The sequence below is a fragment of the Tachypleus tridentatus genome, chromosome 9, assembly GCF_004210375.1.
Source record: "Tachypleus tridentatus isolate NWPU-2018 chromosome 9, ASM421037v1, whole genome shotgun sequence".
NCBI lineage: Eukaryota > Metazoa > Arthropoda > Merostomata > Xiphosura > Limulidae > Tachypleus > Tachypleus tridentatus.
In genome coordinates this window covers 161,970,478-161,994,907 of record NC_134833.1, presented here as the reverse complement: position 1 = coordinate 161,994,907, position 24,430 = coordinate 161,970,478, and the positions used below count along the sequence as shown (strand labels likewise).

The window sequence follows — 24,430 nt, the reverse complement described above, 5'->3', positions numbered from 1 at the left end:
AGTGTCACTATGACAACAAAAGCATACCTTCACTGAAACACTGAAGAAAGTGTCACTAACAACTAAATCATACCTTCACTGAAACACTGAAGAAAGTGTCACTATGACAACTAAATCATACCTTCACTGTAACACTGAAGAAAGTGTCACTAACAACTAAATCATACCTTCACTGTAACACTGAAGAAAGTGTCACTAACAACTAAATCATACCTTCACTGAATCACTGAAGAAAGTGTCACTATGACAACTAAATCATACCTTCACTGAAACACTGAAGAAAGTGTCACTATGACAACTAAATCATACCTTCACTGCAACACTGAAGAATGTGTCACTATGACAACTAAATCATACCTTCACCTGAAACAATGAAGAAAGTGTCACTATGACAACTAAATCATACCTTCACTGAAACACTGAAGAAAGTGTCACTAACAACTAAATCATACCTTCACTGAAACACTGAAGAAAGTGTCACTATGACAACTAAATAATACCTTCACTGAAACACTGAAGGAAGTGTCACTAACAACTAAATCATACCTTCACTGTAACACTGAAGAATGTGTCACTATGACAACTAAATCACACTTTCACCTGAAACAATGAAGAAAGTGTCACTATGACAACTAAATCATACCTTCACTGAAACACTGAAGAAAGTGTCACTAACAACTAAATCATACCTTCACTGAAACACTGAAGAAAGTGTCACTATGACAACTAAATAATACCTTCACTGAAACACTGAAGAAAGTGTCACTAACAACTAAATCATACCTTCACTTAAACACTGAAGAAAGTGTCACTATGACAACTAAATCATACCTTCACTGAAACACTGAAGAAAGTGTCACTATGACAACTAAATCATACCTTCACTGAAACACTGAAGAAAGTGTCACTAACAACTCAATCATACCTTCACTGAAACAATTAAAAAAGTGTCACTATGACAACTAAATCATACCTTCACTGAAACACTGAAGAAAGTGTCACTAACAACTAAATCATACCTTCACTGAAACACTGAAGAAAGTGTCACTAACAACTAAATCATACCTTCACTGAAACACTGAAGAAAGTGTCACTAACAACTAAATCATACCTTCACTGAAACACTGAAGAAAGTGTCACTAGCAACTAAATCATACCTTCACTGAAACACTGAAGAAAGTGTCACTATGACAACTAAATCATACCTTCACTGAAACACTAAAGAAAGTGTCACTAACAACTAAATCATACCTTCACTGAAACAATAAAGAAAGTGTCACTATGACAACTAAATCATACCTTCACTGAAACAATGAAGAAAGTGTCACTATGACAACTAAATCATACCTTCACTGAAACACTGAAGAAAGTGTCACTAACAACTAAATCATACCTTCACTGAAACACTGAAGAAAGTGTCACTATGACAACTAAATCATACCTTCACTGAAACACTGAAGAAAGTGTCACTATGACAACAAAAGCATACCTTCACTGAAACACTGAAGAAAGTGTCACTAACAACTAAATCATACCTTCACTGAAACACTGAAGAAAGTGTCACTATGACAACTAAATCACACCTTCACTGTAACACTGAAGAAAGTGTAACTAACAACTAAATCATACCTTCACTGAAACACTGAAGAAAGTGTCACTATGACAACTAAATCATACCTTCACTGTAACACTGAAGAAAGTGTCACTAACAACTAAATCATACCTTCACTGTAACACTGAAGAAAGTGTCACTAACAACTAAATCATACCTTCACTGAAACACTGAAGAAAGTGTCACTATGACAACTAAATCATACCTTCACTGTAACACTGAAGAAAGTGTCACTAACAACTAAATCATACCTTCACTGAATCACTGAAAAAAGTGTCACTATGACAACTAAATCATACCTTCACTGAAACACTGAAGAATGTGTCACTATGACAAATAAATCATACCTTCACTGAAACACTGAAGAAAGTGTCACTAACAACTAAATCATACCTTCACTGTAACACTGAAGAATGTGTCACTATGACAACTAAATCATACCTTCACTGAAACACTGAAGAAAGTGTAACTAACAACTAAATCATACCTTCACTGAAACACTGAAGAAAGTGTCACTATGACAACTAAATCATACCTTCACTGAAACACTGAAGAAGTGTCACTAGCAACTAAATCATACCTTCACTGAAACAATTAAGAAAGTGTCACTATGACAACTAAATCATACCTTCACTGAAACACTGAAGAAAGTGTCACTAACAACTAAATCATACCTTCACTGAAACACTGAAGAAAGTGTCACTAACAACTAAATCATACCTTCACTGAAACACTGAAGAAAGTGTCACTTGCAACTAAATCATACCTTCACTTAAACACTGAAGAAAGTGTCACTATGACAACTAAATCATACCTTCACTGAAACACTGAAGAAAGTGTCATTATGACAACTAAATCACACCTTCACTGAAACACTGAAGAAAGTGTCACTATGACAACAAAAGCATACCTTCACTGAAACACTGAAGAAAGTGTCACTAACAACTAAATCATACCTTCACTGAATCACTGAAAAAAGTGTCACTATGACAACTAAATCATACCTTCACTGAAACACTGAAGAATGTGTCACTATGACAAATAAATCATACCTTCACTGAAACACTGAAGAAAGTGTCACTAACAACTAAATCATACCTTCACTGTAACACTGAAGAATGTGTCACTATGACAACTAAATCATACCTTCACTGAAACACTGAAGAAAGTGTAACTAACAACTAAATCATACCTTCACTGAAACACTGAAGAAAGTGTCACTATGACAACTAAATCATACCTTCACTGTAACACTGAAGAATGTGTCACTATGACAACTAAATCATACCTTCACTGAAATACTGAAGAAAGTGTAACTAACAACTAAATCATACCTTCACTGAAACACTGAAGAAAGTGTCACTATGACAACTAAATCATACCTTCACTGAAACACTGAAGAAGTGTCACTAGCAACTAAATCATACCTTCACTGAAACAATTAAGAAAGTGTCACTATGACAACTAAATCATACCTTCACTGAAACACTGAAGAAAGTGTCACTTGCAACTAAATCATACCTTCACTTAAACACTGAAGAAAGTGTCACTATGACAACTAAATCATACCTTCACTGAAACACTGAAGAAAGTGTCACTATGACAACTAAATCACACCTTCACTGAAACACTGAAGAAAGTGTCACTATGACAACAAAAGCATACCTTCACTGAAACACTGAAGAAAGTGTCACTAACAACTAAATCATACCTTCACTGAAACACTGAAGAAAGTGTCACTATGACAACTAAATCATACCTTCACTGTAACACTGAAAAAAGTGTCACTAACAACTAAATCATACCTTCACTGAAACACTGAAGAAAGTGTCACTATGACAACTAAATCATACCTTCACTGTAACACTGAAGAAAGTGTCACTAACAACTAAATCATACCTTCACTGTAACACTGAAGAAAGTGTCACTAACAACTAAATCATACCTTCACTGAAACACTGAAGAAAGTGTCACTATGACAACTAAATCATACCTTCACTGAAACACTGAAGAAAGTGTCAGTATGACAACTAAATCATACCTTCACTGAAACACTGAAGAATGTGTCACTATGACAACTAAATCATACCTTCACTGAAACACTGAAGAAAGTGTCACTATGACAACTAAATCATACCTTCACAGAAACACTGAAGAAAGTGTCACTAACAACTAAATCATACCTCCACTGAAACACTGAAGAAAGTGTCACTATGACAACTAAATCATACCTTTACTGAAACACTGAAGAAAGTGTCACTATGACAACAAAAGCATACTCGATAAAATCTCTTGCCAACACTCCGCCAAAAATGGCATACTCTATTATATCACAAAATAACTATAAATTTACCAACTTATTCCTGGAATTACTCTATGATCACTTGTTCAAAATAACGGAGTTTCTTTACTTTTGTTCGACGAGGCCCAAAATAACAAGGATTTCATGTATTTCTGTTGCTCTTTACAGATACTAGAGGGCTTGTCTAAAGTGGTACCGTTTATAAAGTTTAAGTATATTAACAAACTCATTGGGATATAAAAATAAATAAATAAAAGAAACCAAATCAAGCTTTAGGTTGAAAATCGAAGTTAAAAAGTTGTATTCATGTCGTCAATTCTTTCACGTCGTTCATAAAATGTCATTAATATTTTCGGCCAACATGTTCCTTGACCTCAGTTGGCTATGATATTACGGCAAAGTAACGTGCATTAACAAAAAAAAAAAAAGAAAAGAAAATTCAGTTGTGTCAGAAATTAATTTGAAGATGTAAGTTAGGACTAACGACAGTTCCAGTAGTAGTAGTGGGTAAGTTAGGACTAACGACAGTTCCAGTAGTAGTAGTGGAAAGCTATTACGAAAATAAACAACCAACATAAAAATAAAAACTTAGGTTGGTTTATAAAGGCATGTACCAGTAGCTAAAATTGTATTTACTGAAATACCAAGGTCTATAAACAACACTCCAAACACTAGCAATTTTAATAAAGGAATATGCTTGTTTGTGATCACCACGAATATCGAAAACCGAGTTTTAGCTTTTCAAGACTTAACGTTAGTCCACCAGGGGAGGGGGGAGAGAGGCTACTTCAGTTACAACTTACAACTAGGTCATTACTAACAGAACAACAGTTACGCTATGTTGTTATAGACAGGACTAATACCATCAAGACTTATCGTTAGTCCACAGGGGGAAGAGGGGAGAGAGGCTACTTCAGTTACAACTTACAAGTAAGTTGGTGTTGGGTGGTGATGACTAGCTGCCTTCCCTCTAGTCTTACACTGCCAAATTAGGGACGGCTAGTGCAGATAGCCCTTGTGTAGCTTTACGCGAAATTCAAAACAAATCACACCAAACTAAGAGAAGTAATAGCTAATAGTGTCTCGTGGTATCAACTAACATTATGGTATTAGTCCTGTCTATAACAACATAGCGTAACTGTTGTGTTAGTAATGACCTAGTTGTAAGTTGTGACTGAAGTAGCCTCTCTCCCCCTCCCCTGGTGGACTAACGTTAAGTCTTGAAGTCTTGAAAAGCTAAAACACGGTTTTCGATATTTGTGGTGAGCACAACATGTATCTAATTGTGTACTTTTGCACTTAACAACATACAAACAAAGCTCACCAATTTCTAGTAAATTTGAAAATACCTACTTCACCTCCCCTATTGGCTGAATGAAGCGGTACAGGTTAAAGGTGAAATACTCATAATAACTTCCACAAAACTGTGTGATTGCACGAACAATTGAATATTATGATAATTTCGTTATTAAGTGTGAAAACCTTGCAACGAAGATAATAAAAGTTAATGTTCTCTTAGCGTTATCGTCAAGTTGTAAGCTTTAGTTATATACGTGTTAGCTATCACAGTTTGACGACGACAGTTGTCACGGAAACAGAAAAGGTAATTTAAGTTTTAACTTTCGTGGTCATTTCGTGACGACAGACGAGAGATACTTTATTTATTTAGATCCATATTCTCATATCGACGATGGACGACGATTATTCGATAAGATCTGTCACCACCTGATGACGACAGTTAAAGGTTATGACGATATTGCGAGTATTAATTGTAAAGTCGACAGCTAAAACTAATAGTCTTCAGGAGTTAATAGCAGTTGAAGGTTATGACGTTATGGATATTAGCTGTTACGACTTAGTAGCAACAACAGGGAAGATTGTTGTACTAGAGGGTATTAACTAATGTATCCCTTCAACGAGTAAAACGTAGTGCTCCCCGGGAAAAACTTGTGAGGATTAGATCTGAAAGAAGACCCTATCTCACTACCAGGGAAGGCTGTGAGGGTACATCTTAAGTTTCGTGATAATTGGTCTACGGTTCACCTCTTGTGAGCGGACACATCTACATACAGATTTTATCCAATAGGAAATAGATAAAAAAAAAAGCGGTGTTAATAGGCCTAATTCTGGTGTCTTGTGACACGTATGACCAATTATAATTACGTTTCACCAGCTAGTAAAAGGTGTTCGCTTTGCAACAGTTGCTGTCGTAACAAATGGCTTATATAAACAATAGTCCGACCATTGCTGCGTTTCACACGTCCCAGCCAGCCTGATGAATTTTGTATTAAGATAAGCGTGTTGTCGGCAATGGATATGATGAACATTGTGTGGTTGAAATAATACCACAATATGCTCTAATAATTCTTGAAAATCCCTAAGTGTTCTGGATAAATAATGTAGTTTTAAAATATAATACGCCTAATGCTAATGTACCAGAACAAGTGTAATTAATTATAATCAAGTTTCGTCAGGTTAGGAAAGACATTCACACCATAACAAAATAATAGGTGATTAAACACTTCTTTAACACAGACATTCACACCATAACAAAATAATAGGTGATTAAACACTTCTTTAACACAGACATTCACACCATAACAAAATAATAGGTGATTAACACTTCTTTAACACAGACATTCACACCATAACAAAATAATAGGTGATTAACACTTCTTTAACACAGACATTCACACCATAACAAAATAATAGGTGATTAAACACTTCTTTAACACAGACATTCACACCATAACAAAATAATAGGTGATTAAACACTTCTTTAACACAGACATTCACACCATAACAAAATAATAGGTGATTAAACACTTCTTTAACACAGACATTCACACCATAACAAAATAATAGGTGATTAAACACTTCTTTAACACAGACATTCACACCATAACAAAATAATAGGTGATTAAACACTTCTTTAACACAGACATTCACACCATAACAAAATAATAGGTGATTAAACACTTCTTTAACACAGACATTCACACCATAACAAAATAATGGGTGATTAAACACTTCTTTAACACAGACATTCACACCATAACAAAATAATAGGTGATTAAACACTTCTTTAACACAGACATTCACACCATAACAAAATAATAGGTGATCACTTCTTTAACACAGACATTCACACCATAACAAAATAATAGGTGATTAAACACTTCTTTAACACAGACATTCACACCATAACAAAATAATAGGTGATTAAACACTTCTTTAACACAGACATTCACACCATAACAAAATAATAGGTGATTAAACACTTCTTTAACACAGACATTCACACCATAACAAAATAATAGGTGATTAAACACTTCTTTAACACAGACATTCACACCATAACAAAATAATAGGTGATTAAACACTTCTTTAACACAGACATTCACACCATAACAAAATAATAGGTGATTAAACACTTCTTTAACACAGACATTCACACCATAACAAAATAATAGGTGATTAAACACTTCTTCAACACAGACATTCACACCATAACAAAATAATAGGTGATTAAACACTTCTTTAACACAGACATTCACACCATAACAAAATAATAGGTGATTAAAGACTTCTTCAACACAGATATTCACACCATAACAAAATAATAGGTGATTAAACACTTCTTTAACACAGACATTCACACCATAACAAAATAATAGGTGATTAAACACTTCTTTAACACAGACATTCACACCATAACAAAATAATAGGTGATTAAACACTTCTTTAACACAGACATTCACACCATAACAAAATAATAGGTGATTAAACCCTTCTTCAACACAGACATTCACACCATAACAAAATAATAGGTGATTAAACACTTCTTTAACACAGACATTCACACCATAACAAAATAATAGGTGATTAAACACTTCTTCAACACAGACATTCACACCATAACAAAATAATAGGTGATTAAACACTTCTTCAACACAGACATTCACACCATAACAAAATAATAGGTGATTAAACACTTCTTCAACACAGACATTCACACCATAACAAAATAATAGGTGATTAAACACTTCTTTAACACAGACATTCACACCATAACAAAATAATAGGTGATTAAACCCTTCTTCAACACAGACATTCACACCATAACAAAATAATAGGTGATTAAACACTTCTTTAACACAGACATTCACACCATAACAAAATAATAGGTGATTAAACCCTTCTTCAACACAGACATTCACACCATAACAAAATAATAGGTGATTAAACACTTCTTTAACACAGACATTCACACCATAACAAAATAATAGGTGATTAAACCCTTCTTCAACACAGACATTCACACCATAACAAAATAATAGGTGATTAAACACTTCTTCAACACAGACATTCACACCATAACAAAATAATAGGTGATTAAACACTTCTTTAACACAGACATTCACACCATAACAAAATAATAGGTGATTAAAGACTTCTTCAACACAGATATTCACACCATAACAAAATAATAGGTGATTAAACACTTCTTTAACACAGACATTCACACCATAACAAAATAATAGGTGATTAAACACTTCTTCAACACAGACATTCACACCATAACAAAATAATAGGTGATTAAACACTTCTTTAACACAGACATTCACACCATAACAAAATAATAGGTGATTAAACACTTCTTTAACACAGACATTCACACCATAACAAAATAATAGGTGTTAAACCCTTCTTCAACACAGACATTCACACCATAACAAAATAATAGGTGATTAAACACTTCTTTAACACAGACATTCACACCATAACAAAATAATAGGTGATTAAACACTTCTTCAACACAGACATTCACACCATAACAAAATAATAGGTGTTAAACACTTCTTCAACTCCTCTCCAGATGATGAGTTTGAGTGCTGAAGTGATGCCTCAATACCGACAAGAAGCCCCCAAGACCCCTCCCCACATTCTTCTTCATTACTGTGCCTTCAAAGCCATATGGGATTGGATCATACTGTGCCTTACCTTCTACACCGCCATCTTGGTTCCATACAACGTGGCCTTCAAGAACACAGCCAGTGAGAATGTCAGTTTCCTCGTGCTTGACAGCATTGTTGATGTCATTTTCTTCATTGACATCGTCCTGAACTTCCACACAACATTCGTTGGTCCTGGTGGCGAGGTGGTTTCTGATCCCAAGGTCATCCGGATGAATTACCTGAAGAGTTGGTTCATCATTGACTTGTTATCCTGCCTTCCTTATGACGTTTTCAATGCTTTCGACCATGATGATAATGTAAGTTTCCTTGTGATCACACAGATTTTACGCTTATTATCTGTTTAACATAAAGTAAATCCTTCTACACATTTTTACTTAGTTATCGCTGTGTGAAAATTTAGAAATCACCTCAAGATTGTCATTTTGTAGGTTTTACACATTAAATATTCATTGATTTGCTATAGAAAGTTACTTGTAATTATTGGAAGTTGATTCTATAAGAAACTATTACAAAATTACTGTCTTTTAGTTCAGTTAGTTAGTTAGTTATCACCATTAGATTCCATCTAGGAACATAGGGCCGCAATCGCTTGCGGATTCTTCAACAGGTATTTAAGTGAGTAGGTTTTAGCCCACTGCATCTAGCCGTCCCTAATTTAGCAGTGTATGACTAGAGGGAAGGCAGCTAGTCATCACCACCCGCCGCCAACTCTTGGGCTACTTTTTCACCAACGAATAGTGGGATTGACCGTCACATTATAACGCCCCCACGGCTAAAAGGGCGAGCATGTTTGGCGCGACGCGGGCACGAACCCGCGACCCTCGGATTAGGAGTCGCACGCCTTACGCGCTAGGTTATGCCAGGCCCTTTTAGTTTATATAATGCTAATATTTAAGGTGACCACCTTTGGATCAAATACAGCTTGGAAGCTTAGTGGCATTGAGTTTGTATTTTCTTAAAGTCACTGGTATTACTTGATTTAATTTTTTCTTGAGCTGGTCCAGAGCTGGTGTTTCTGTCAAGCATGGAGTCCAACAAATCTCTAATTTCTTCTACTGGGTTAGGGTCTGGACTTTATCGTTAGCATTCCATTCGCTGGGGTTCTCCAGAGTTTGTTCTATTTTGCTATATAAAGTAAGTATTTATTGGAAATGTTTTTGTGGTCTTTATCTCCATGAAATATGAACTTCTACCCAATTAGCTTATTTTCAAAGAGCGTAGCACAATGGAACGATACAGAGTAGTTTTAATGTTGATCCATTATACAATCAATTTCGTGAAACTAACCAGTATCATTCACAGATATCGCACCTCAAGGTATCACAGAGCCTCTTACAAGCTTCAGTTGTGGCAGGATATGCTGCTTTGGCATCCACTCATTAACTCTTCTGTGAAACATATTTGTCAGTTGGAACCAAATATTTTAAATTTAGGCTCGCAGGTCCAAAAATCAGGGTATATCACAAAAGTTGGTATCTTTGAATGGTAATGGTTCTCTTGCAATTAATCTTCTCCAAAGACCACACTTCTGAAGAGTTCTTAAGATATTTGTGTGGTTCACGTGTTACTGTCGTCATCAAGGATATAGCTTTTCTACGATATTTCATGGAATGGATTTTTAAATATCTAGTAGATCTTTCAGTTACCATTTAATCCTCTGCTTTGTCTGATGTTGTGGATCTGGGGTTTCTCTGCTTTGTCTGATGTCGTGTATATGGGGTTCCTCTGCTTTGTCTGATGTTGTGGATTTGGGGTTCCTCTGCTTTGTCTGATGTTGTGGATCTGGGGTTCCTCTGCTTTGTCTGATGTTGTGTATATGGGGTTCCTCTGCTTTGTCTGATGTTGTGGATCTGGGGTTTCTCTGCTTTGTCTGATGTTGTGGATCTGGGGTTTTTTGTATGTGTACAACGTTTTCTTCACAGTACTTGATGAAATCCAACGTATTATATTTTTATAACTTCAACCAACATAAATTAGAGGGTTTAATATGTAAAAAAAATGTTAATTCTCTCTGTTGTAGTATTTTAATGTCAACGCCACACTATATTACTTAAATAAACCATATTGTTAAAAATAAAATTAAACTTTACATATCTATGAACCAACAACTTCTATTTTTGTTCTAATAAAACCTTAAAACAATTATTTCTCGTGATTTCATCTTATATTAGATATGAGGAAGAGAGTTTAAAAAATATGTAATGAACTTAACACTTTGCAATTATGTTTTGGTTTTCTGTTCACATTGTAAATGTCAGCCATGAGCAGGTGCCAAAAGATTGGAAATTAGTTGGTTACCTCCTTTTTTGAAAGGAAGTAATAAATTTTTCCCAGTAATTATAGGCCTGTTAGTCTTACATGAGTTATGATAAAAGTTTTGGAAAGTTTAATTTAACAAAGTTTATTAGATAGTCAACATGGTTTCACTAAGGGAAAATTCTTGCCTTACACAAACTTTTGAAATTCTTTCAAAATGTTTTTGTTTATACAGATGAAGGTAGAGAATGTAAATGTGGATGTTCAGACATTAACCACTTGTAATAAACTATCTTTATATGTATGAGTGACTGGATGAATGAAAGCAGAAAGGTGGTACAAATGGAGTTCAGCCACACAAGTGGGATACCTCAGGACTTTGTCTTTTTATTATTTACATCAATGATAAAGGAATGTCAATAATTACTTCAATTTCCTGATGATTTTAAAGTCCTGGATGTTGTTCTCTGTAAAGAGGACGTTGATGATTTACAAAAGGATTTAGATCATTTAGTGAATTTGGCACATAAACAGCAGATGGGTTTTAACTATGATAAATGGAAGATATTGCATGAGACTTATCATAGCTTGAATTATAAGTACAATCTGGATTGGACTGACGTTAACAGTGATGTAAAAGAAAAGCGATCTTCGTGTATTAGTTAATCAGTCTCAAAAGCCATTCAAACAATCAATGTGATATTGTTAGTGGTAGGGTAAATAATATTTTAGGTTGTATATACAAAAATATTGACTACAAATCTGAAGAGGTTATGATTTCATTGTACAGGTCGTTGATTAAGCTCAATTTGAAGTATTGTGTTCAGTCTTGGGCTCCATATCTTAAGAAGGACATTGAATTATTGGAAAAAAATTCAAAGAAGAGTTACCAGAATGATGCCGGATATTGTAGGGCTGTTCTGTTACGGACAGATTACACTTCTGAGGATATTTTCTTTTGAAACAAACTAGGTTTAGAGAGGATCTGATTGAGGTGTTTAAAATTAAGGACAAGAATAGTGGGACTGGAGAACACAATTTTAAATTTTCACAGCACAGGAGTCATCCACATCTAAGATAGTTTAATTTTTTAATAGGGTGCCTCTAGATGTGCTTTCAGTTGTTGTGGAGGCACTAAATTTAAATGAGTTTAAGAAAAATCTGCATACCTATATGAATGATAATGGTTCGCTTTAAAAATTTTAAATAGTTTTCAGTTTCGTTTACAGGATGGGACAGACATGATGGATAAATAGGTACCTTATTGTCCCTAAATATTTTATTTTAGAGATAAAGTAATATAATTCCATAATTTTCATGTTTTCTTCTAGAGTTCTAGATTACCATGATTTTAATTCATAATCAAACACAAACAGGATGTTCTAATAGATATGCAAACTACTATATACATATATATATTTATATACTTGTGTAAATTCATGGTTAATGAAAGGTTATCTTAGGACTGAAAAGTTACTTCCCTTATATGTAATTCTAAACATGCCAATAAAACTGTAATGTACAAAATGTGAAACCTCAAACTTCTTTGTGCCTCCACATAAGCCCAACAAACTTTCTCGCCACATTTAGTAATGATCCATCAACATGGGTCGAAATAATGGTATTAATCGCCATTAAAAAAAACACGAAACTGAAAATGTGTATGCATCTCTTCGTGATGTTAATTAACTTATATGTCAAATTTGATGAGACCAATCCACACTCTGTTCCAGGGACGTGAATCAGATAATTCTCGTATGTATATAGATATCTAGAAGAACACTTATGTTAACATTACCAACATTGTCCTACTGGTTTTTGATATTTACATTATCAAGTTAACCTCATGGTTAATAATGTAATATTTTCAGGTTTATTCTATTGGTTTGTAATATTATCAAGTTTTTCTTCCAAGTATTAACGTTGTTAAATTATCAAGTTAACCTTATGGTTAATAATGTAATATTTTCAGGTTTATCCTATTGGTTTGTAATATTTTCAGGTTTATCCTATTGGTTTGTAATATTATCAAGTTTTTCTTCCAAGTATTAACGTTGTTAAATTATCAAGTTAACCTTATGGTTAATAATGTAATATTTTCAGGTTTATCCTATTGGTTTGTAATATTATCAAGTTTTTCTTCCAACTATTAACGTTGTTAAATTATCAAATTAACCTTATGGTTAATAATGTAATATTTTCAGGTTTATCCTATTGGTTTGTAATATTATCAAGTTTTTCTTCCAAGTATTAACGTTGTTAAATTTTCTCTTGAAGCAGGGAATCGGTAGTCTGTTCAGCGCTCTGAAAGTGGTTCGGTTGTTACGACTGGGACGTGTAGTCCGCAAGTTAGACCGATATCTGGAATACGGAGCCGCCATGTTGATCCTACTTCTGTGTTTCTACATGTTAGTAGCACACTGGATGGCGTGCATCTGGTATTGTATCGGTCTCAGTGATGCCGAGAACGGCGTCGTCTACGGCTGGCTTTGGAGGCTGTCTAACACCACCCAGCAACCTTTCTATTTTGACACTTCTAATACAAGGTACAATATGAAACTCACTGGCGGTCCTCCAAGAGAAACCATGTACGTGACATCTCTCTATTACACCATGACCTGCATGACCAGCGTGGGCTTTGGCAACGTGGCTTCCGACACAGATAACGAAAAGGTTTTCACCATCTGTATGATGGTCATAGGAGGTAAAAGTCCTTAAGATGTTTTTTTTTAATTTTGTTTTATTTTAATTTCGCACAAAGCTACACGAGGGTTTTCTGCGCTAGCCGTCCCTAATTTAGCAGTGTAAAACTAGAGGGAAGGCAGCTAGTCGTCACCATCCACCGCCAACTCTTAGGCTACTCTTTTACCAATGAATAGTGGGATTAACTGTCACATTATAACGTCCCCACGGCTGAAAGGGCGAGTATGTTTGGTGTGACGGGGATTCGAACCCGCGACTCTCAGATTACGAGTCGAACGTCTTAACGCACCTGGCCATGGTGGGCCGTTCTTAAGATGTACTCAATTTTTTATATTTTCTTTCATTTTATGGAATGAGAGGTTGGTCTTTTAGAATTAATTTCCTTTTAGTCAAAATATAAATTTAGTAACATAAAAAGTTATAATTATAGTTCCAGAAGTCATCAATGTAATACATGACTGTAAATATTCACGGACCGAAATCAAATTGTGTGTAACAAATAAGTAGAATTAAGCACAAAGCCACGCAATGAGCTGTCGGTGCTCTGTCCACAAAGAGTATGGAAACCCGGTTTATAGAGATATGTGTCCACATACATGCCGCTGTGCCACTGGGGATGGGCTCTCCTATTCGATTGTTTATTTATTTATGCTGACTCTTCGGCCTGGAAAAGTTAGAAGTGAGCTAACCAACTTTAAAAAGTGGACAGTTTTCTTTCTAGAGGTAATCAAAAAGACACCATAAAAGCCGAAACAGATACGTCAAAATGAAAACGAAGCACGACAAACGAATGATACACTTGTAAATTGAACTTTGAACCATTAGCTTGGTTTTTATATTTGTCTTTAAAAAAAAAAAAGAAAAGAAATGGGAAGTACAAATACTTTGTTTTCTAGAAACCAAAACATTATTCCATAACAGGGTTTGCTGACCCAAGATGATCCAAAAACGTTAAACTAAAAAATATATAATTTTTAATTTCAAATATATAAATATATTATTTTATTTTTATATTCATCCTTGGTATATTTCTCGTTTTTAGGTTTGTAAATAATATTATAGCGTTCCGCCAAAGTGTGTTTGTTTTAATTCCGCGCAATGTTAAACGATGGCTATCTGCGCCAGCCGACCCTAATTTAGCAGCTAATCATCACCACCCACCGCCAACTCTTAGACCACTCTTTTACCAACTAATAGTGGGATTCTTCGTAACAGTATAGCACCCCTACGGCTGAAAGGGCGAGCATAGTTGGTTTGACGGGGGTTCGAACTTGCTGCCCTCACATTTCGAGTCGAGTGCCTTAACTACCTGGCCATACCGGGCCTTCGTCAGAGTAAGTATTCGATATTAAACATTGAGCTAAATGTTTGATTGTTCACACAGCATATGACATGACAAACCAAATATATGCTAAGCTACTGCGTCCCATATTATATCTTTAATTTCTAACTTTGGCTAAAAGAATCTGTGACAGCATTATCCATAGAACGAAAAGAATTTCACTAATATTAAGATTTTAAGACAACGTATTATAATAACAAAGAAACACTATAGAGGGCATTACTTACAGGAAACCATGCCTGGAAACTTTTTACCAGAAGTCAATGGTAACAGCATCAGATTATTATAACGTAGAGAAGTGTATTTAAAACTATCAAAGGAACACTGCCTCTTGAACTCCAGTTATAAACGTTTGCCATAAACCTCGCACCAGAGGATTCCAGAAATGGAAAATTATATCATATCCAACATTCACATCTTTTCTGTATAATTCGAAGTTAATTCCGTTTTTCAACCTATTATCTCTCAAATTATGCACATAAATAAATATCTAAGTGTTATTGTTTGAGCAAAGTTTAACAAATAGATTCCTCATTAGCTCTCCTGTACGCCATGATCTTTGGCCATGTGACCACCATTATTCAGCAGATGACGTCAGCAACAGCACGCTTTCACGAGATGTTGAACAACGTCCGCGAGTTTATGAAGCTGCACGAGGTACCAAAAGCATTAAGTGAACGTATTTTGGATTACGTGGTGTCTACGTGGGTCATGAGCAAAGGGATTGACACCAAAAAGGTAAATACCACGTAAACAAAGACTATTAACAGCGGCAGAATTTGGGAGTTAAACAGTGTTTGAATTGCTATTGTATGTGTTAGATTACAAGAATAGATTTCGTAACAGTTGATTTGTAGGCCATCTATTTAAAACTAATAATTATAATTTAACGTAAGACTCAGGAGCGCTGAAAGGTCCATGTAAGCCGCATTTTTAAATTGATATGGTCGTTTGTCTAGAAGAATGTTAATAATTAGTTTATTAAAACTATTCAATTTAATGAGAAGAAAATTATTAATAGAATTGTATGTTTAATGAGCTCTCCACTAGGACCAAGAAGAAAAAAGCTTTTAACTACTTAGAATGAAACTAAAAAATCAGCCTGGTGGACAATATATTTAATTAAATATTTTTTTTACCTTACGTTTTTATTTCTAAAGCTTAGAATGCTTTAATTATCCGTGATGATGAGACCTACTTGTGGAGAAAAATATATATGTAAAAACGGCTGGTATGGATTAAGAAAATCACGAAACCATATACTACTGTATACCATGTATTCCCGACATCAGCAGAAAAATAACCAACATTTGGCAAAATTAGTAACAAAATATGACATTCCAGTTAATACCAAATTTATTCAAAAACCAGGCACAAAACTGAGGTCTATACTATGTAAAAACTACACTGACAAACACCATACCAACATTATTTATAAAATACAATGTGATAACTGCCACGACTTCTATATTGGAGAAACAAGTAGAAAAATGGAAACCAGATTCACAGAACACTGCAAATCAAATAAACACAACCATAGAAAACACCCAAATACTGAATAAAGAAACAAACACAAAATTAAAGAAGCCTTACTTATACAACAACTGAAGCCTAAAATAAACCAATAGAAGGTGTTCTTTATACCTGCATTAATAAATATAATCAAACACCTAAGCGCGCCCTCTACATTATCACACTCAATTACACAACCACCTTCAAACATGTGGTCAACTATCGGTCAGTTACCTCTTTCTTTCTTTGCGAACCTGACGATGACCGAAAAAGGTCGAAACGTTGTTCGCTCCTCTACATAACAATTTTCTCAACCCATGCTAGCCATTTTTACATATATACTTAGAATGCTTTGTTTCACCAGCTGAGTACCCTTGTTTTTAATGGTAAACCCAACAGTATCTCACGAGGTTTGATCGACTTAGAATATTTAGGTTAATTTCAAATACGCATAATAAGTTAATAACACCTAAAAATCTTTCTAATAAAAGTTTAATAATAGAAATCAAGATGACTGAATTAAATACATTTATAAACATTTAACACCGTGAGTAACACCGAATAATTACCAATGAATACTTTCAGAGCAATGTGTCAGAATAATCATATTGATGTTAAATAATAATTTGTTAAAATTAAGATGTGGAAAAGATCATGTTCATTGTAAGAGTCAAGATAACCATGTTTTGTTTTCAGGTGTTAAGTTACTGCCCAAAAGACATGGCCGCAGATACTTGTGTCCATCTAAACCGGAAGGTATTCAACGAGCATTCTGCTTTTCGACTCGCCAGTGATGGCTGTCTTCGTGCTTTAGCCATGCATTTTACAATGGACCACAGTGCTCCTGGTGATCTGCTATACCACATTGGGGAGAGCATCGATACTTTGTGTTTCGTAGTGTCTGGGTCGCTAGAGGTCATCCAGGATGACGAAGTGGTCGCTATATTGGGTAAAATGTTTATTTACTTATTCTAGTAACCGTCATTAATAAAACAAAACCACGTGTGTTTTTTTACTTATCAGTTAAAGAGTTTATATCACTCACACTGGGCTTAGAATTCGAAAGAGAGAGACGTAAAAACCCTAAAATGGTAGAGAATATATAAGGAATTATTGTCACAGAACAATTTGTGTGAAAGGAGAAGGTAGGGGAAGGAGGGCCTTATCTTGATGGGAACCTAGATCCGTTTTTGGGATCTAGGAAGGTCACGTGTTGTGTAGACCTTTTTTTTTCTATCTGGTACTGATGTTGTTGTGATTATTTTAAGTTGGCACTGTTAAATTAAGAGCATTGTTAAGTGCTAAGCGTCACATAACTTACAGTTCTGTATTAATTTGAAGTTACTATCATAACTACATTACCTCTAACAAAAATCATGACACTTATGTTCACCGTTAACCATTTGCACTGGCATCCACTTTGTTTTATTTGGAATATACACAGTCTTACATTACACAGATATCCAATACTCGATCATTCGGTGATACATTTAGTATGTATTTAACATTAATACCCTAATAACACATGGTAATGAAATGGTTAAGTAAGTATAGCAGTGCATGGCTGGTTTTTATACTTACTAGGGGAGGGATCGAAGACCAGTTTATATCAAGTATAGGAGAAGGAATGTTTGCTCTCTTACAGTAAGTTTAAAAGTTTGGATTTGAATTTTGCGCAAAGCCACATGAGCGCTATCTGCCCTAGCCGTCCCTAATTTACTAATCAATGTTTCTTTTTTTTCTATCTCTCTCTTGGCCTGGCATGGCCAAGCGCGTAAAGCGTGCGACTCGTAATCCGAGGGTCGCGGGTTCGCGCCCGCGTCGCGCTAAACATGCTCGCCCTCCTAGCCGTGGGGGTGTATAATGTCACGGTCAATCCCACTATTCGTTGGTAAAAGAGTAGCCCAAGAGTTGGCGGTGGGTGGTGATGACTAGCTGCCTTCCCTCTAGTCTTACACTGCTAAATTAGGGACGGCTAGCACAGATAGCCCTCGAGTAGCTTTGTGCGAAATTCCCAAACAAACTCTCTCTCTTTAACTAAACTTAAACTTGTCACTGGGAGAGCTGTTTATCTAAAACTGTGGCAGTGAAAGTTTCAACATCCCTACTTTATAAGTAGTTTCAACGTGACGGTTTTTCATCTTTAGTCAAAACTAAGTTGTGGAAGTAAACCGTTTCAGACAGCAGCAGGAATCTAAACTCTATTCGTGAATCCCACTCCAAAATGTTATCGTTCACACTGTAACTAAGATAAATTTGGATCACATGGTCTATACATATTTGATAATGATAAAGAACAACACATTCTAATTAGGTTCTTTTTCAAATCATGCAGGTAAAGGTGACGTCTTTGGGGACGTGTTCTGGAAAGAGCCTACGATTGGCCAGTCTTGTGCTAACGTCCGGGCCCTGACCTATTGTGATATCCACGCTATTAAACGGGACAAACTTCTGGAAGTGCTCAATTTTTATCACGCATTTGCTAACTCTTTTTCTAGGAACCTTTCCCTAACTTACAACTTGAGGCACAGGGTAAGATAACAATTATTTAGTTGTTTTTATTTCACGCACAAAATATGCTCTAGCCCTAATTACAGCCATTAATTCCATTTCGTAAGAAGGATCCTTTACCATTCTTGGGACCACCATCTTCTTCATTGTTCACCATGACCATTTTAATAGACCGTAGCTACACAGTATTGTCTGATATCGAGTATATGTCATAGAACACTGGTGAGATCAGCCTTAAACGGTACGTTTTGACAAGCTTTCCAAAGATCTTCCACGTCGATGGAAATTGATTTTTAAAAAGACGTTTAAACAGATAAAAAGGCACAACAGTCTATTGAAAGTGCATCAAGAAGAAATTGGTTTGACAATTATATGATCGAATAGGATTTTTGCAAACCCAGTCCTTTCTGTTGTCTTTGTTATGAAAACAACCGATGGTTTCCAAATATGGTTAAAAGTTTGTGACCCTTCGTTAGGTTCATTGTATGTATCGCGTTAATAGTTTCAAGGAATAAGCCGAGCTTCCTCAGTGTTATTTTGTTGTCTTTTTGGGTGTGAACCCTTTGGTAATCATAGCCTTCACTTTGCAAGAGAGGGCGCTGTTTCTCGTTGAGTTAAAATGTGGTCTAGTAGCACTTTATCGTTACCTCCAAAAGTGTGAGGTTACTCATATTTGAGATTGAAATTTTGTACCACAATGAAGCTTGGCACAACTGGCTGGCATGTGTTAATGTACGAACAAATGAATGAAACAGTTTATTAAACCACCTTTAAGACTAATACGTGTATCAATTTTGTCAAAATGTGAGTAAAGTCTGTATGATAAGGGCAACCATTATGGCTTAAAGTATCTTATTTCTGTATTATACGCTAAATATTACGAAGTAATTTGATTACTGACACCAGTTTAGGTATCAAAAATTATTTCCCAGTCCACTAAAACATGGACCGGCATGGCCAATTGGTTAAGGCATTTGATTCGTAATCTGAGGATCGCGGGTTCGAATCCCCGTCACACTAAACATGCGCGCCCTTTCAGCTGTAGAGGCGTTATATTGGGATGATGTAACTTTGCGCAAAATTCAAAAACAAACATTCCACCGGATCACAGGCCAACAACAGTTTCGTGATAAAGTTTATTTAAAAACAAACATTCCACCGGATCACAGGATTTCATAAAGTTTATTTAAAACAGGATCACAGGCCAACAACAGTTTCGTGATAAAGTTTATTTAAAAACAAACATTCCACCGGATCACAGGCCAACAACAGTTTCGTGATAAAGTTTATTTAAAAACAAACATTCCACCGGATCACAGGCCAACAACAGTTTCGTGATAAAGTTTATTTAAAAACAAACATTCCACTGGATCACAGGCCAACAACAGTTTCGTGATAAAGTTTATTTAAAAACAAACATTCCACCGGATCACAGGCCAACAACAGTTTCGTGATAAAGTTTATTTAATTGTTAATTTACTTAATTAAAGTTGCCACTATTTCCCTAGCGTTTCAGTTCTGTGTGTGGTTAGTGCGTTCACTACCAACTAATATCCATACAGGCAGAGAAAAGCACACGTTTCACTCTATTTGAATAATAATTAGAATTCAAAATGTCTGCTTTTTAATATTTCATTTATTTACAAATGCAGTAATTAAATCAAGTAACTTAAATATACTTAAATAGAATACGTTAAAATTATGCATTTGATTATGATTTGATTTGTTTTGAATTTCGCGCAAAGCTATCTGCGCTAGCCATCCCTAATTTAGCGGTGTAAGACTAGAGAGAAGGCATTTAGTCATCACCACCCATCACCCACTCTTGGATTGTTCTTTTATCAACGAATAGTGGAATTAAGAGTCACATTATAACGCTCTCATGGCTGAACAAGTGAGCATGTTTGGTGTGATGGGTATTCGAACCTGCGACTCTCAGATTACAAGTTCCTTACACACTTGACCATGCCGAGCCAGGTTAAACTGTCTTACGAACATAAGCTAGATATGAGGTCGAATTTGCCGGGCCCACGTCATTATGAAAAATTATTATGACGAAGAAAAACATTAAGGTGTAACAGAGATTCTAAAACAGCAATGTTTCTAAACCTATTGTTAATTTCAGTCAATTGTCTCAGAGTTTCTGCTTTACAGTTGTCGGATTTTTTAAGAATTTATAGTAATAAATAAACAGAAATAAAGGTATCTCGTAAGCTATATAGTTTTTGTTGAAAAAAGTCATTCAAGTGTTTAAACAATATTTTAAATCTTGAAGACTTTATTTTAAACTACTTTCTATCGTGGTTTCAGATATGTCTGTAGTGCGAGAAATAAACACTTGTATTTGTAGTAAGGTTAATATTGTCTGTTTCAGTTGATATTTCGCAAGGTAGTTGAGTTGAAGAAAGAAATGGAATTGGAAGACAGATGTCGAACTGAACCCATGCTAGAGAATACCCAGGACCACCTGATGCGGAAATTTTTCTCTCGCTTCAGAAGAAACGGTTCGTCTGGTAACCAGGTGGCCTCTTTGGCAAGTCCGGATTTGGAGAATGGAGAAAGACCAAAGTCCAGTGGTAGTGGGGTAGTTCCACTCAACAAAAGTCACGCCTTTATTAAGCTGTTGAATATTCCTGAGGTTGTGGAAAACAATATCGCTTCGGAAAGAGATGCGAAATGGACACCTGCAATTGAGCTCACCAAAACTAAAGAACCTGGTGGAGACAACAGAGGAAACCATGGTGCTACAGAAAATTTAAGCCTTACCAAAAGTGGTGAAATAATAGCCAAAAGCATGGACTATCTACAGGAGGTGAAAGACTCAATAGAATCCACAAAGTGCTCCAAAGCCTTACCGTATCAAGAGAAGATCAGAAGGAATGTTGAACCTGATGGTCAGCCAGTATCTTATAGAGTCAATGAAAACAATAACTCTTCAAATACTGGTCTGGAATACAATAAAACCTTTTTACATCAGCATATGAAAGATGAGGGCAGACACCATCATTTTGATGGTGGTCACTTTCCGTCACGTCCTTTTTTGTCACCACGTAACTTATTCAGCTCGGACTACCAGCAGATAATTTCTCACCTCATAGATCTACGAATGGATCTAAAGCTGGAAGTCCAGCGGTTAAGTCAGAAAGTTACCAAAATGGAGGAAGGAATGACAGTTATTCTCGACCACATTCCGAAATGTGTTGTAACTTCAGAACAATTCTCAACAATCAAGAGATGCCATTGTTCGGCTGACTTGAAACAGACGTGTGGAAAAACGACTACATAGAGAGTGTTGAAATAGTTATAGTTTTAAACAAACAAACAAAGAGATCTAATCTAAAACTAAACCTAAGATCCCTTCCACGAGAGACTCGTTCATAGAAATGGATGAAAGAGTATGACAGAGAATGAAATTGAAGAACACAAAAATTACTCTTTCGGTTCTTTTGTCAGATAAGAGGTAAATTAGAAAGAGGATATGAAAGATTTACATCTATATATGAAAGACTTGATTTACATCTATATATGAAAGACTTGATTTACAGCTATATATGAAAGACTTAGACTTACAGCTATATATGAAAGACTTGATTTACAGCTATATATGAAAGACTTAGACTTACAGCTATATATGAAAGACTTGATTTACATCTATATATGAAAGACTTGATTTACAGCTATATATGAAAGATTTAGACTTACAGTTATATATGAAAGACTTGATTTACAGCAATATATGAAAGACTTGATTTACAGCAATATATGAAAGACTTGATTTACAGCTATATATGAAAGACTTAGACTTACAGCTATATATGAAAGACTTGATTTACATCTATATATGAAAGACTTGATTTACAGCTATATATGAAAGATTTAGACTTACAGTTATATATGAAAGACTTGATTTACAGCTATATATGAGAGACTTAGACTTACAGTTATATATGAAAGACTTGATTTACAGCTATATATGAAAGACTTGATTTACAGCCACATATGAAAGACTTAGATTTACAGCTATATATAAAAGACTTAGATTTACAGCTATATATAAAAGACTTGATTTTGATATTCGAAATATTTAAAAAACTGTGTATCAAGTGTCAGGTTTTAGACAAGGCATGATTTCGATAATGGATCAGGTTTTAGACAAGGCATGATTTCGATATTCGGTCAGGTTTTAGACAAGACATGATTTCGATATTGGGTCAGGTTTTAGACAAGGCATGATTTCGATACTGGGTCAGGTTTTAGACAAGGCATGATTTCGATATTGGGTCAGGTTTTAGACAAGGCATAATTTCGATATTGGGTCAGGTTTTAGACAAGGCATGATTTCGATATTGGGTCAGGTTTTAGACGAGGCATGATTTCGATATTAGGTCAGGTTTTAGACAAGGCATGATTTTGTTATTGGGTCAGGTTTTAGACAAGGCATGATTTCGATATTAGGTCAGGTTTTAGACAAGGCATGATTTCGATATTGGGTCAGGTTTTAGACAAGGCATGATTTCAGGTTTTAGACAAGGCATGATTTCGATATTGGGTCAGGTTTTAGACAAGGCATGATTTCAGATATTGGGTCAGGTTTTAGACAAGGCATGATTTCGATATTGGGTCAGGTTTTAGACAAGGCATGATTTCGATATTGGGTCAGGTTTTAGACAAGGCATGATTTCGATATTGGGTCAGGTTTTAGACAAGGCATGATTTTGATATTGGGTCAGGTTTTAGACAAACATGCATGATTTAGACAAAGCATGATATATTGGGTCAGGTTTTAGACAAGGCATGATTTCGATATTGGGTCAGGTTTTAGACAAGGCATGATTTCGATATTGGGTCAGGTTTTAGACAAGGCATGATTTCGATATTGGGTCAGGTTTTAGACAAGGCATGATTTCGATATTGGGTCAGGTTTTAGACAAGGCATGATTTCGATATTGGGTCAGGTTTTAGACAAGGCATGATTTCGATATTGGGTCAGGTTTTAGACAAGGCATGATTTCGATATTGGGTCAGGTTTTAGACAAGGCATGATTTCGATATTGGGTCAGGTTTTAGACAAGGCATGATTTCGATATTGGGTCAGGTTTTAGACAAGGCATGATTTCGATATTGGGTCAGGTTTTAGACAAGGCATGATTTCGATATTGGGTCAGGTTTTAGACAAGGCATGATTTCGATATTGGGTCAGGTTTTAGACAAGG

At 35.4% G+C, this 24,430-nt stretch overlaps 1 protein-coding gene across 1 annotated transcript in view; it reads left to right on the top strand.

Annotated features, from left to right (window-relative positions):
- Window positions 1–23,526, top strand: part of LOC143226829 (potassium voltage-gated channel protein eag-like) — a 53,391-nt gene extending 29,865 nt beyond the window's left edge. The window contains exons 4-9 of the mRNA XM_076458302.1: window positions 8,794–9,189; window positions 13,427–13,853; window positions 15,733–15,932; window positions 17,403–17,655; window positions 19,042–19,238; window positions 21,592–23,526. Coding sequence (XP_076314417.1) covers window positions 8,794–9,189; window positions 13,427–13,853; window positions 15,733–15,932; window positions 17,403–17,655; window positions 19,042–19,238; window positions 21,592–22,503 — 2,385 coding nt within the window. The 3' untranslated portion in view covers window positions 22,504–23,526. The remainder of the gene's footprint in view (window positions 1–8,793; window positions 9,190–13,426; window positions 13,854–15,732; window positions 15,933–17,402; window positions 17,656–19,041; window positions 19,239–21,591) is intronic.
- Window positions 23,527–24,430: the final 904 nt, after the last annotated feature.